The sequence below is a fragment of the Sorex araneus genome, chromosome 5 (genome assembly GCF_027595985.1).
Source record: "Sorex araneus isolate mSorAra2 chromosome 5, mSorAra2.pri, whole genome shotgun sequence".
In the NCBI taxonomy this organism is placed as follows: Eukaryota; Metazoa; Chordata; class Mammalia; order Eulipotyphla; family Soricidae; genus Sorex; species Sorex araneus.
Genome location: NC_073306.1, coordinates 146,258,404 through 146,272,898, shown reverse-complemented (window position 1 = coordinate 146,272,898; position 14,495 = coordinate 146,258,404). Strand labels below are relative to the sequence as shown.

Sequence of the window (14,495 nt, the reverse complement as noted above, 5' to 3'; positions counted from 1 at the left end):
AGGGGTCACTCCTGGCTCTGGACTCAGGAATCACTCCTGGTGGTGCTTGGAGACCCTACGGGATGTCAAGGATCGAACCCGGGTTGGCACGTGCAAGACAAATGCTCTGCCTGCTGTACAATCACTCCACCACCCTGTGTCAGTGTTTTTGTTTTGTTTTGTTCTGTTTTGTTTGTTTTTTTGGGTCACACCTGGTGATGCACAGGGGTTACTCCTGGCTCTGCACTCAGGAATTACCCCTGGCGGTGTTCAGGGGAACATATGGGAGCTGGGAATTGAACCCAGGTCAGCCGTGTGCAAGGCAAATGCCCTACCCGCTGTGCTATTGCTCCAGCCCCCCGGTTTTTTTGTTTTTTTTTTTGTTTGTTTGTTTGTTTGTTTGTTTTAATGAAGACTGACATCCTCCTCTTGGTGAGGGTCGAGGGACTTCTTTGTGCTTGCGAACCATGTTCTGTGCAGGCTTCCTTGAGGCGCCGTTTTGTACAGATCCCACAGCCCATATGAAGTTTTAGCCAGAAACACGGAGAAATGAAGGGGGCCCTGACGCAGCCTGTCCAGAGACGGTTCCGGAGCCCCTTGGGTCTGTGTCTGACTCTGCTCTCTGCCTTTCTACAGAAAAGTCTGGGCACTTACTGCTTCCTGGTCTTTGCCACCATCTGCCTCGCGGGTGCCGTCTACTTCTTTTTCGTCCTGCCCGAGACCAAGAACAGAACCCAGGCTGAAATCAGCCAGGCATTTGCCAGAAGGCGCAAGGTGCAGTCCCCCAAGGAGAAAGCGGATGCTGGGGTCACCGACAGCAAGACAGCCGGGAGGTCAGAGCCAGACCCCTCCCCGGCTCTGGAGAACTATGCCAAAAACGGGGTTGTCTAAACGGACGGTGTGCCAGCAGGACCCCAAGATTTCCCGCGGCCTGGCGTGGGGCGTACACTGAAGCCGGAGACTCGAGCCTCACTATGTGTCTAAAACAAGCCTTTGCTCATAAGTCTGACCCCATAACCTTTCCAGTTTGAGGAGAGAAGCCCCCGCCCCCACCCTGTAAGTCTTCTGGAAGCGGCCGGGAAGCTCCTGTCTGGGAAGACCCAACCCTCCACGAGCAAGTCCCTGGCCCCTGATAGTCACAGAGCAGAACGTGCACTTTTCTCAGCGGATAACCCAAAGGTCCGAGGGAGGAGGGAGGCGGGAACTTGCAGGCTGAGTTCTGGTCCTGCTCCGTCCGTGCAGCCTTCACCTGCTGCCCGTGGGCCCAGGACCTCGGACGACCGTTATTCTGGCTGCAGTGTTCAGATTCAGCCGGGCCTCTGCATATCCAAATAAATGCCTGTTACCAAGCCCGGTCTCTGCCTGGTGCATCTCGGCTCTGGGGGCGGGGATGGGGGTGCCTGGGACAGCCCCGCATCGTCCAGGGTTGGCCTCAAGGGTTTCCGTCCTGAAATGGTCCAGACATCAGAATCTGGGTGTGCTCCCGGAGGACACAGAGATGATCCACGTGTGAGGGGGATGTCAGACGTGACCTCCCCAGTTGGAAACGCTTCCAGTGGGAAACCGTTAATATGAATGATTCTCAGGTGAAGCCTAGGCTTGGTGGGAAGATGGAGGCTAGTGGTTCGCGATGTTTGCCATGTGCAGGAGAGAAGGCACGGCCAGTGGTCAGTGGGGTCCCCATGTGTAAGAGTGAAGGCACGGCCAGTGGTCAGTGGGGTCCCTGTGTGCAGCAGTGAAGGCACGGCCAGTGGTCAGCGGGGTCCACAAGTGCGGGAGTGAGTGCCTCCTGGGTCCAGTCTTCCTGTGGTGTCGCTGAAAGTGTGGGCATGGCCAGCGTCTCCTCAGGAGCCGGAGAGGTGTACTCTTACCCGTACCACTCATTTTGAGAAAATCGTATAATCACACACTCTGACGCCTGGTTTGTCAGGAGAAACAGTGCGTGTGTTCTTGTGGGGCTGGGAGGGCTGCTCTGGTGCCCACCCAGAGACCCAGCATTGTCAGAGGCCTGGGCACAAGGAAAACCAAGGGCAGGAGCTGCCGTCCAAGCGCCGGGACCCTAGAGCCAGGGACGCAGCGGGTGCAAGTCCCCGGGGCAGGGGTAAAGGGCATCGGGGACATACGCATGGCTTCCGGCCAGCAGCTCCTCTCCTCTGGCAGCCTGGGTTGGGCAGTGTCTGCCCTTTTTGGAGAACCCTGGTCTCGGGTCCTTCACTCTGCTCAGTGCTGATCCCAGCCGGGCCGTCCTCACAGGTGTACCCGGGAATCATGACTGACCCGGAATCTGTGCCCCCACCACTCAGAGCCCCATGACATGAACCCCCCCACAGGACTCAGAGTTCTCCCAAGCCAGGATGCCACTCCTGCCCCCCCCCCGCCCCACCAACCCTGGGGGACACTCATCATGAAACTGGTCAATCCCTTGGTTCTTGGGCAAACCCCTCCCAAACCCAAATGGCATCTAAGTACCCAGTGCTGGGTCAACCTCAGGCTGTGCACGGCAGGGGGGCAGGGCGCGGAGCTCAGGAAGGATGTGTGTCTCTCCCCTCATTCATGTGCTGGGTGCAGCACCTCCCGAGGTGAGGGCAGGCAGGACCAGTTAGCAGCTAGCACTGCCTTCCTGCCCGGACTGAGTCGCCCACGTGGGTGTGGTGCCACGCGGTCCCCACGCGGGCACCACACTGCAGAGAGACTTTCCTGTGGAACTTAGACAGAGGGGACACGCAGGGGAGGGAATGGGACGGTTGGTCGCTTAGGACACTGTTGGTCTCCGAGCTGCCCACCTGGAACTTCTATATCTTCTCATGGAATGTGATGTCGACAAAACAGTAATAGGTAAAAGGAGGCCAGGCCAGAGAGGCCACCAGGCGGGGAAGGTGCTTGCTTTGCACACAGCTGACCGAGTTCCATCCCCAGCACCTCACATGGCCCCCATGTCCAGCCAGAAGTGGTCCCTGAGCACAGAGCCAGGAGTAAGCCCTGCGCGCTGCTGGATGGGGCCCAGAAACATAAACAAAAGGAAAAGAACAGTACTCGCCCCCCCCAAACCCACTGCCTCTGTGTCCCTGAGAAGTCAGCAGGGCCAGTGTGGGGCGGGAGCGGGGGCGCTGAGGGCCGGGCGGGGACACACGGAGCAGGCCCCCTGTCTGCCCGCTCTGCTCGGCTCTGCCTCACACGCCTTATCGCTGACCATCAGGGACAGATATTAGACCTGCAAAGATATTAGAGACTGCAAAGAATCAGATATTAGAGACTGCAAAGAATCAATGGACACAGGGGAGATTAGCTCAAGAAAAGATAAACTTTAATTACCAGACAGTAAACGATGGAGCCGCCCGCCCACCTCTCAGTGCACAGAGGGGCAGCGCAGGAGGAAGGACGGACAAACGGCAGCGTGGACGAGGACAGACGAAAGATGGTTCCTGTCTTTCAGGCGGCTGCTGGCAAGGCAAGCACCTGGCCTGCCGTGTGATCTCCTCCTTTTGCTTATTTATTTATCATTTCGCAGCAGGCTCAGCCACACATGCTCCAGTAGACCTCGGGGGCCCTGGGGCGTGTGGCCAGCCCCCCAACCCCTCCCGCCACTGGGCAGCCTGGTCTCGGGAAAAAGGATGCACTTTAGCATCCTTGGTCCTTGATCTGCCATCCCGGCTCCAAGGCCAGGTCGCTGCCACTGGCCACAACATCCACTTTCCAGAAAGACAAGTTCAAATCCAGAGATGGAAGAAACATCCCTCAAAATCTAGAATAATCTAAAAGTATGCTACCAGGGGGACAGGGTGGGGGTGGGGCAGGGAGAAGGGCGCGTGGCCTTGGCCTGAGCAAGGGATGTCGGCATGATTATTAACGTGATTATTAACTATCATTAACAGTATTTTCGTCTGTTCTTAGGCCACACCCAGCGATGCTCAGGGCTTACTCCCAGCTCTGTGTAAGGGCGAAACTGACGCCATGACAAGCCGCCGCTAACAGTAAGTCTCAGCTAGGCCTCAGTTTCAGTTTCCCTGGAGAGGACTTGCAGCCTCTGGTAGACTCCTAGTTGAGTAATGTGCCTAGACAGGAATTGGGCAGTTGGGTCTGGCCAGTCATGAGGGGTCACTGCACCCTCCTTAGAAACTGTTACTGACCATTGTCTAATTGCTGACCACTGTTGTAATAGGACCGATGCTAAAAAGAGACATCTATAAATTGCTTAACTCCGAACCCTATATAAACTGCTTGTGATCTGGAGCAGGGGTCCTTGTCAAGACTCCACTGTGTTGGGTGAGACTTGGACCCTAGCTTGAGCTAGTGCTGGCTCAGGCTAGTAATCAAGTTCCTTTGCTTTTGCATTATCGTGCATGGACTGCGTCTCTCCACAACTGGGGTTCTGAAATTCAACGAAGGCACAACGTCTGCCCTCAGGGATCACTCCTGGCGGTGCTCAGAGGACCATATGGGACACCAGGAATCCAACAAGCACCTTATCCTCTGTACTATATCCCCAGCCCCTCACTAAGAGTATTCTAAGTCATGGGGCTGGAGTGATAGCACAGCCGGTAGGGCGTTTGCCTTGCACGTGGCTGACCTGGGTTCCCAGCATCCCATATGGTCCCCCGAGCACCGCCAGGAGTAATTTCTGAGTGCAAAGCCAGGAGGTAATCCCCTGTGCACAGCCAGGTGCGACCCAAAAAGAAAAAAAAGAAGATTATTGTAAATCATGATACCTCAATAAAAACGGGGAAGAGAAAAGTTAAGGTATACTCTACAATTTAGAGGGGAGTAAGCCGAGTTGCCCATTACCCTAAAACCCATCAGAAATCAGCTCAGCAGAGGGAAGTGGCTATCTGGGGAAGCAGAAACTCTGGCAGGTTCCTGGAACTTCAAGGCCATAGTCTTGGCTTTCACTGTGACCTTCTTTAATTTTGTAGGGAGACAAGAATTGAGCCCAAAACAGATGCCCATTAAATATTTGTTGAATGAATAAATAACCTGAGAACAAAACTCCCGCAGATAACAGAAACTGTTGATGATGTTTCAAGAAGGAAAAAGCTTCCAGGGTGTGAGAACAAGACTCCAGTTTCATTAGGAGAGAAAATGTTGAGTCTGAGACTGAGGGTAGGAAGAAGCCTGGCCCCCTGGCGCTGAGTTCGCAGCTGGGAAACTCAGTTACGGGGGGTGCTGAGAGCACGGGCTGGTGTTGAAGGGAGGGGGGGTCTTTTTCTGTATTTTTCTCTTCTGTCATTGGACTTGCACTCTTTAGACAATCCGGGGGGGGGATATAAAAGCTGTTATATTATTGGAGTATTTAATTGGCTTGTGATAAAATAAACAGGACACAAAATTTGTGCCTTTAACCACTTCAAAGTGCCGAGGTGGTGGCATGAAGTATTTTCACGTAGTTTGTACAACCATCACTACCACCCCAACCACCTCAAACAATGGCTCATCTTGGGCCAGAGACTTGCAGTCCAGCGAGTGGGGCGCTTGCCTTGCCTGCATCTGGCCTTGGTTCATCCCCGGCGCTGTATATGGTCCCCTGAGCCCCAACCAGGGTGATGCCCTGAGACAAGGTAACCCAAACCGTGAAAGAAATGAACGATCACCAATGAGAACAAGATGTTTCATCTTCCCCAGCTGGAGCTCATTGTTTGGCTTGGTGTGTGTGTGGTGGGAGGGGGGTGTTGGGGGTTATTTGGGTGGATTGTTTTTTTTTTTTCCCAGTTTGCATTTTCCCTCCAGGTTTTTTTTTTCTATTCCTTCCCTCCCCACCCCCACCCCACCCCATGGGCATTTTCCACATTTCAGCCTGGATGGCAGTGAGATCCCATCTCCCTATGCAGGGCAGGAAGGGGGGGAGGAGGCAGGTCTTCAGAAATTGATTCACACTCTGCCGGGGCGGAAGGAGGTGAAGGCGCAGAGGGCACTGCAGTGCAAGAGCCAGCACGCCTTGGAAAAGGGAAAGGAGGTGCCGGAGTCATAGTGCAGCGGGGAGGGTGCTCGCCTTGCATGTGCCAACCTGGGCTTGATCCCCAGCGCCCCCTACAGTCCCTCAAGCACTGCCAGGAGTGGTCTCTGAGTGCAGAGTCAGGAAAAACCCATGAACTCTGCCAGGTGTACCCCCTACCCCCCGCCAAAAAAAAAAAAAAAGGAAAGGAAAGTGATTGAAAGGAAAGCGGACATGAATGCGTTTAATTACTGTTTCCTCCAGCTGAAAGTACTCTGGGGAAGGCTGAAGGGAAGCACACAGTGGCTTGGAAGCCGGTGGGTGTGACTCATTGTGGAACAAACCAGCTGTAGTGCAGCTCGTCCCGGCCGGCGACTCGTAACTGCCCTGGCAAAGCAAGACTTGGAATTGCTCTAACGGACAGAGTAAGTCTCCAGTCACCCCCGGTGCAAGCTGTTTCAGTGTCCCCAAAGGGACAGCCGGAAGCACAGCAAGAACAGTGCAGGTACCAGCCGCAGAGGCCCCCTGGTCCCTGGTCACACCGTGTAACCCCGGAGAGGGCCAGGCTTCTGTGGCATAATGTGCACGAAGAACAACTCTGCAGATCTGAGTCTAGGGCAGAAGCGCAGGACCAAAGGTGACAGCCGGCTCTGGCTGGTGCGGGGACGTGCCAGAGGGGGCGCTCCTGGGCCAGCTTCCTCTTGCTCTTCACATCCACGTCAGTGTGGAGCCTCTTTAGGCTGTGAGAAAACCCCAGGGCTGTGACTGGGCTTGGTTTGAGCCTTCTGGACTCCGTGTGTGTTGAAAGTTTCTCTGAGAGCCTGAGAGAGGTTTTGTGAAGGTGGGGATGGAGGGACCCTGAGAGGAAGAGCTTTGCAAACAACTCGGAGGACCAGAGCTCTAATTCCTGAGCAAGAGACGCCAGGAAGGCAGGAAGATTACCAGCACGCCCATGAGGACGGTCCTTTTCCATTGAAAAAGATGAGAAGCAATAAACAGTATGTATATATTCAGTAAAACACACGACTAAGGCACAAGGACCCCAATAAAATCACTGGGGGGGTCGGGGGTGGGGAGACTCACATCTGATTTCACTTATCATGTATGCAGAAAAGATAAAAAGGGATAAGAAACAGAACTAAATGTGTGTGTGTGTGTATGTGTGTGTGTGTGTGTGTGTGTGTTTGAGCCAACCTGGCTTGCTCAAGGCTTACTCCTGACTTGCACTCAGGAATTAACTCCTGGTGGTGCTCAGGGGACCCTACAGGATCCTGGGGATGTACGAGTCGGCCATGTATAAGATAAGCACCCCCTGTCCTATTGCTCCCGCTCCTAAAATTCTGCTTGAATTGTCATCGCTAGCTGTTGAACCCATCCACATCTCCCTCAGCCATGCCTCCTCCTGAAAGGGGCACTAGAATGACAAGAAGAGGGTGGGACAGATGTCCCCTCCAAGTCCTTTCCCTGACACGGGTCCTCTATCTTCAACCCCACTTGCTTCACCAGCACCTGTGGCTCAGAAATCTGTTGGAGGATGTTAGTAATCTCTTACAGAAGGGCTAATGGGCCCTGGTGAAATACAACAATCTTCACATACTTTTCTCAAAGGAAACATTTTTGGATCATTTTCAGTGGTTTATTCAAAACAAACAGTACAAAATAAATTATTTTGGTTCTGCTTTGGGCAGGGGTTGGGGTTCGGGATGGAAACATTTGAAATATGGTGGTGGGAAGGTGTAATGGTGGTGGGATTGGTGTTCGAATATTAAACGTAATCAAATATTGTGAACTACTTTATAAAATAAAATTTAAAAAATAAATTAAAAGAAATCTGTTGGGGGGTAGAGGAGGGTGGTTCCATTCCATGCCAGTGGCAGGCAGGTTCTCTAGAAAGGGGAGGGGAGAGTAAGAAGGCGGCAGCGAGGTCCCCCCGGCCTGCTGGTGATGCCGGAGGCAACAGCCGCGAGGCCTGGGCTGCTAAGCTGAAGGAGTGAGAGGTGGTGACCTAGGGGGATGGCCGCCAAACGACACTTTGGTCACTGTGACAGGCTGCATAACGACCTCAGGAATGTCCCTGCCCCCGTACCCAGGGCCTGGGGAGGCGACCATGCTCAGTGAAAGGGCAAATGCCCCCTCACAGAAGCAAGCTGCAGGCTTGCGTTGAGGGCAGCCCCAGGTTCCCCAGAATGAGCCCAGAGAGTCGCAGGGAGCGGGAAGGAGCAGCCTCTCGGGGCTGAGGAGATTCTAGGCGAAGTTTTGAAGTTGGAGGCAAGGGCCCCCGGACCAAGGAATGCCAAGGCTGCCGGAAGCTGGGAGAGCTGAGGAAGGGCTTCCCCCGGGGCCCAGCAGAGACTGTCTCGCAGTACCCCGAGCCGCCAGTGAAGCTGAGTCCAGACTTAAGCTGCCTGATCTGGGAGCAAACATGCCCCTTTTGTCTTCCTTCGCCACGGTGGCCTCTTGCCTGTAGCAGCAACAGGAAACTAAGAGTGTCTGCAAAGGTTCCTGGGCTCGGGCACCAGACACCAAGCTCGGCTTCTGCTGGTGCCCTGACCGTGGGTTGTTGGGGTAGGGACCAAGACACTGGTCTCAGGGCTCACACTGTCCCCAGCACAACAAGGTTCCTGAGGGCAGCACCTGCGACCCATCAGATTCTCACCCCTCGACTGTTGGGCCTAGGTGTCTGCTGAATGCATAATTCGCAGCTCTGCCAATGGCCCCACCCAGACCCCACGGCACCTGACATCTTGGGCTGGCAGGGGCTGGGGAGGGATAGCCGTGGTGTGAAGGTGCTGTGGCAGTGTGATGGTGGCGTTGATGGTGATGCTGATAATGATGGCGGACAATGTGAGTGGGTGGGCACCTCTGACACAGGAAGAACAAGGGGGTATGACCTTTTGGGCACTCTCGTTCTGAGGAAATCCATCACCAAGGACAGGGACGCTGGCCACAACAACCTGTTCCTTACACCAGAGCAGCTGTCTTGAGAGATGCCCAGGGTCAACTCAACCTTCTCAAACTGTTTTCTGCAGCTGTGGTCTCCCAAGAGATGGACTAGGACTCCCAGAAAACAAGAAATCACAACTGGGGGGTGTGGTGCAGATAGCGCCCCCTGCTGTGGGGAACCAGCATTGCATCCAGGTTTGCTGAGCTGGGCCCCATCCTGGACCGAATCTGTACCAGGAAGCACGCTGTGAAAAGTATGTTTTTCACATGGAGCGCAGACAGCCAACCGGGCCCAGTGACCCACCCGAGGTCACACAGCCATCTCCTGACTCCTAGACTGGGATGCTCCCACTGGCTCTCACACAGCCCTTCATGGACCACCCAATGGGAGGTCACTTATGGGAGGTCAAAACTGAACACAAAACTCGATTCCAACACTGATTTGACTAAATCATACATGAAAATTAAGGTACTGGACAAGAGTCGTTTCCAAGCTCATCACTCCAGAAATAGTGATTCATTCCACAAATATTTATTAATCATATGCCAGGCACCGCGCGTGTTGCAGGAAATGAGACATGGTGTGTCTGTACACTGACAATGAAATTACCCCTAAAGAGAAATTGATTGAACTGTCCTTGACAAGCCTGTTTCAAAGTAGGAACTTGCAAAATATTACATATTCACACTTCATTTGTTTCTGTTTGCCACACTCACCCTTGGAGCTGACGGCAGTATGCTTTCAACTGGAACGATTCGGAATCAAATGTGCCTTCTCGGTGCAGATCACAAAGCGGAGAATGATTGGAATTAGTCAGGGCTTTTTTGCTAAGCATCCCAACCAACTGATTTTTCCAGTTTCAAGTGGATTCAAATATCACCTCCCACTCCTACATTTCAATTAAAATGCAATCCCTTAGTGTCCCTGTTTCCCTGCCCCTCCCCCCTCTCCCCCACCTCCCCCACCAGTGTTTGCGCCTACTTAAAACAGGACAGGCCTTGGGGCTGGAGCTACAGTACAGCAGGTGGGGCGTCTGCCTTACATGTGGGTGCCCTGGGTTCGATCTCTAGCATCCCATAGGGTTCCCTGAGACTATCACTGTCACTGTCACTGTCATCCCATTGCTCATCGATTTGTTCAAGCGGGCACCAGTAATGTCTCTCATTATGAGACTTATTGTTACTGTTTTTGGCATATCGAATATGCCATGGGTAGCTTGCCAGGCTCTGCCCTGCAGGCTCAATACTCTCGGTAGCTTGCCGGGCTCTCCGAGAGGGGCAGAGGAATTGAATACGGGTCGGCCTTGTGAAAGGCGAACACCCTACCGCTGGCCCCCCAAGCACTGCCAGGAGTAATTTCTGAGAGTAGAGCCAGAAGTAACCCCTAAGCACCACCAGCTGTGACCCCAAAACAAAGCAAACAACAAAAAAAATCAGGGCAAGCTTTACAGAACATATCATCACATGCTTCAGAATCCTTCTGAGAATTACTGTGTATCAGAAGTCCCATAGCTCTCAAGCACCGCAGGTTGATGACTTAGGAAGATCTTGCTACTGTTTCTTCACACGCTCTTTCAATCACCTAAGAGCATATCTCTAGGAATGGAGCAAAGGTTTCCTGCTAGATTATTTAAAAGTGCAGGTCCCAGTGGGAAAGAATGTGCTAGAATTCTGGCATGAGTTGTTCATGTTTGATGTGTCTGTGTGGCACTAAAGTCAGTTTCCAGTACAGGTTTAAAAATAAAACCAAAAAGCCGAATCAGAGAAATTGGAAGCTCCTGTGACACCTTTTTGAGCGATCTGTCCTGAAGAGAACTGTGTGCGGCAGGCCGGGGCAGCAGGTGCTCACCCGGTGGCTCCAGGACTCCCCACCCCCACAATCACACTCGTCTCCGGTGTTCACCGGGCATCAGAGCCAAGGGCAGAAACCTCACACCACACCCACAGAGAGCAAGACGCCCGAGAGCCCACAGCAACCCTGAGCACAGCTGTAAACTAGGATTTCAAACTACAAATACTCAAGACACATCACAGGCAGAGGAGAGCGTATTGTATAAAGGCTAAGGACCAGGTTTTTTGTTTCTGCTTTTGTGTTTTAAGAACCAAACACATCCCCCTCTTCTCTAAAAGCTCCTTTGGTCCCCCTCTGCCAGGTCAGGGTGTCATTGCCTGAGCTCGTGGCAAACGCATCCCTGAGCTGGTGACAAACACGTCTTCGGATGCTCCCGCCGCATCAGCGTGCAGGAAGACGTGTGAATTCACACATGGGATTCTACAGAGATGCCAGGAGTGCACTAGTGCACGCGTGTCCGTGGGGCTCACAGGCCCGTCCACACTCCACCAGGGGCTCAGCGAAGTCCCCCTGGGGTGAAAGGCGTTCTTCTGCCTAAGGAGATTTCCCCCTCGCAGTCCAGCTCCCAAGCAGACTGGGCCACGGCATCCGGCTCTGGAGAGGTGCCCGAGACCAGAGACACGGGATCAGAAGGCCCCTCCTCCTCCTCCTGCTCCTCCTCGCCCTGGGACCACTCGGGCTCTCCCGGGGTCACAGCGTTGGGGATCACCTGGCTGCAGGCAGCCGCCATCTCCCGGTGGACGGCGGTGACCTGGCCACAGGGGGTGAGCTCGTGGCCGAGGTCCACTGTCTGCACGGCCGTGCCAGGGCAGAGGCGGCCGCAGCCCAGCAGCTGGGCGAACACCCGGCGGAAGTCGGCGTTGAAGGCGTAGATGATGGGGTTGAGCGAGGAGTTGGCCCAACCGCACCAGACGAACACGTCGAAGGTGGTCTCGCCCACGCAGGGGAAGCCGGCGCCGCTGCAGAAGGGGACCATGCAGTTGAGGACGAAGAAGGGCAGCCAGCAGCACACGAAGACGCCCACGATCACCGACAGCGTCTGCAGGGCCTTGGTCTCGCTCTGCAGGGACGCGCCCAGGCTCCGCGCGTGCGCCGCGCGCTCCAGGGCGGCGATGCGGCGAGTCTGAGCGCGCGCGATGCGGAAGATGCGCCAGTAGGTGACCAGCATGACGGCCACGGGGATGTAGAAGCTGATGAGGGACGAGGAGATGGCATAGGCGCGGTTCAGGCTGGAGTCGCAGCTGCCCGCCACGGCCGTCCCGTTGGGAGCTGCTGGCCCGCGCCAGGAGCCGGCCGGGTCACGGTGCCAATGGAGCTGCACGGGGATGAAGGACACCAGGACCGCCAGGGCCCAGGCCAGGCCCACCGTGACCCAGGCCACGCGCCGGCTCATCCTGCGCTGGTAGCGGAAGGGGCTGGAGATGGCGCAGTAGCGGTCCACGCTGATGACGCACAAGTTCAGGATGGACGCGGTGGAGCACATGATGTCGAAGGCCACCCAGACGTCGCAGAAGGCCCCAAAGGGCCAGTAGCCGGCCACCTCGGCCACCGCCTTCCAGGGCATAACCAGCAGCGCCACGAGGAGATCCGACACCGCCAGAGACGCGATGAAGACGTTGGCGATCTTGGCGCGCAGCTGGCGGCCGCGCATGACGGCCGCGCACACCAGCGCGTTGCCCAGCAGAGTCCAGACGACGAGCAGGGTCAGGAGGCCGGCGGTGACCACCTGCGCGGGCCCCAGCGGCGCGGCGGGCCCCTGCGCCCGCAGCTGCGGCTGCCCCGCCCGCGCCCGCTCTGCCGTGCCATTGCGCCCCGCGGGCAGCATGTCGGGGCGGCGGGCGCCAGGTCCCAGCTTCAGCCCGGCCGCCCCATCGGACCCCCGACTCGTGAAAACCCGACCCGAGCCCCGGAGGGCGCTCACCGTGCGCGCGGGGACCCCTCTCGCCTCCCGGAGCCCCTCCGGGTAGGGGGCCGCGGAACGGCCCTCCGGGGTCGGTGTGGGGAGCCCGGAGCCGCCGCAGCCCGCGGGGCTGTTCCCGGAGCTGCTGCGTGCGGGTGTGCGGGTGTGCGCGGCTGCGTGCAGCTGGGAGCCGAGGGGGCGGGGGCCGGGGCCGCGGGCGACTCGGCGCTGCCCGCACCACCAGCTGCGCCCGCGCCCCGCAATCCCCCGTGATCCCCCGCTGAGCCCCGCACTCTGCGATCCCTCGTGATCCCCCACTGAGCCCAGTGCCCTGTGCCCTGCGATCCCCACCTGTGCCCTACGCCCCGAACCCCGCGATCCCCCGTGATCCCCTCGCGATCCTCGTGATGCCCCTGCGCCCTGCTCCCCATGCTCCGCGATCCCCACCTGTGCCCTGCACCCCATGACCTGTGCGATCCTTAGCTGCAGCCCCCCGCGCCCGGCGATCCCCGCCCCAGCCGGTCTCCTGCGCTAGTCCCGCCGCGCGCCGCCCGGACAAAGTGCTCAGAAAAGGTCAAGAGGTGCCTGATCCAGCCCTGCTGCCCTGGTCCGGATTCCCTTTGGGGTACAGCAGGGCAGGTGAGAGCTGGGTGCAAAGGGGGGCAATGACTTCTAGACCAGAAGAAGCTTGTGCAGGGTAAAGAAAGCCCACGGACCTTCCCACGGACCCTGATGCCCTGTCCCACTTTCCCATGCTGTGACCTTGAATGCCCTCCCTCCCGAGTGGGTGAGCCTTGGTGTACCCATTGAGGAAATGGGCTCACTTTGCAAAGGCATGGAAAGGCCATGTCTCCTTGGCACCTCTCCTCCTCCTGACACCCCACCAGCACCCCATGGTCACCTGAGTCTTGGGACCGTCCTGTCCCTGCCCTCTTTCAGCTTGGAAACTTTTTTTTGTCCCTTGGGAGATTAACTTTGGGTGAGGCTCTAGAAGGCCAGAACCTCAGTCATTTTCATCCTTCCCTGCCTGAGTGCAGGCCGTCTGGGCAAGGCGCAGTCTGGACCGCTCCAACCAGGGAGCAAGCCCAGGTTGTGCCCCAAAGACTAATTCTGAAAAAATTGGGTGACGTCCCCCCCACACACACACACTGGACTGGGGGTGTGGCCCCAGAAACAACACTTCCATTCGAAACAGAATCCCGCCCCCACCCCAGCCCCCACCAGGGTGTATCAGCAGGGGGCAAGCGGGAAGAGATGGAGGCAGCGGGAAAGGGTCTGTGCTCCGAAGGCCCAGGCCACTGGCTTCCAGATCCTTCTGAGCTCCTGAATCCACCCACCCATTCATTCTTGAGGGCAGTGGGAGGAGCTGGAGGTAACGTGACCAGAAGCACGGGTCTGGAGATGACAAACTCCCCTTTGTACTGCAAAGGGCTGATTTCCTGAGGAGAACCAAGTCCATGTTTGGGCCGAGCATCACTCAGCACTTCCAGGCACTGTGCTGGGCTGAGACACCAGAGGAGTCAATGTGGATCCCAGCCCCGGGGCGCCCATTCTAGGAGGAGGGCCCGGGATACACAGTATTTAAAATAAGCCCTTGTCAACTCAGATAGAGAAGGGAACACCAAGTACAATGCGGTCGGAGGCCATGCGTGGGGAAGGGTGATGCGTGCGGAATGTAGACTAGAGACTGAACACAATGGCCACTCAACACCTTTATTGCAAACCACAACACCTAATTAGAGAGAGAGAACAAAAGGGAATACCCTGCCACAGTGGCAGGGTGGGGTGGGGGGGAGATGGGATTGGGCGGGGGAGGGATGCTGGGTTTATTGGTGGTGGAGAATGGGCACTGGTGAAGGGATGGGTTCTCGAACTTTGTATGAGGGAAACATGAG

At 56.2% G+C, this 14,495-nt stretch overlaps 2 protein-coding genes across 2 annotated transcripts in view; one reads left to right on the top strand and one right to left on the bottom strand.

The window, feature by feature from the left end:
* SLC2A9 (solute carrier family 2 member 9) overlaps positions 1 to 1,303 on the top strand; it is a 47,236-nt gene extending 45,933 nt beyond the window's left edge. The window contains exon 13 of the mRNA XM_055139978.1: positions 616 to 1,303. Coding sequence (XP_054995953.1) covers positions 616 to 870 — 255 coding nt within the window. The 3' untranslated portion in view covers positions 871 to 1,303. The remainder of the gene's footprint in view (positions 1 to 615) is intronic.
* Positions 1,304 to 9,831: 8,528 nt separating this feature from the next.
* DRD5 (dopamine receptor D5) lies at positions 9,832 to 12,861 on the bottom strand. The gene has a single exon (XM_004617490.2). It carries the CDS (start codon positions 12,523 to 12,525, stop codon positions 11,197 to 11,199), a length of 1,329 nt encoding a protein of 442 aa, XP_004617547.2. The 5' UTR covers positions 12,526 to 12,861; the 3' UTR covers positions 9,832 to 11,196.
* Positions 12,862 to 14,495: the final 1,634 nt, after the last annotated feature.

What these genes read in the sequence shown, in the direction of transcription:
- DRD5 (XM_004617490.2), bottom strand. Translation starts at nt 12,525, where the DNA reads ATGCTGCCCGCGGGGCGCAATGGCACGGCAGAGCGGGCGCGGGCGGGG.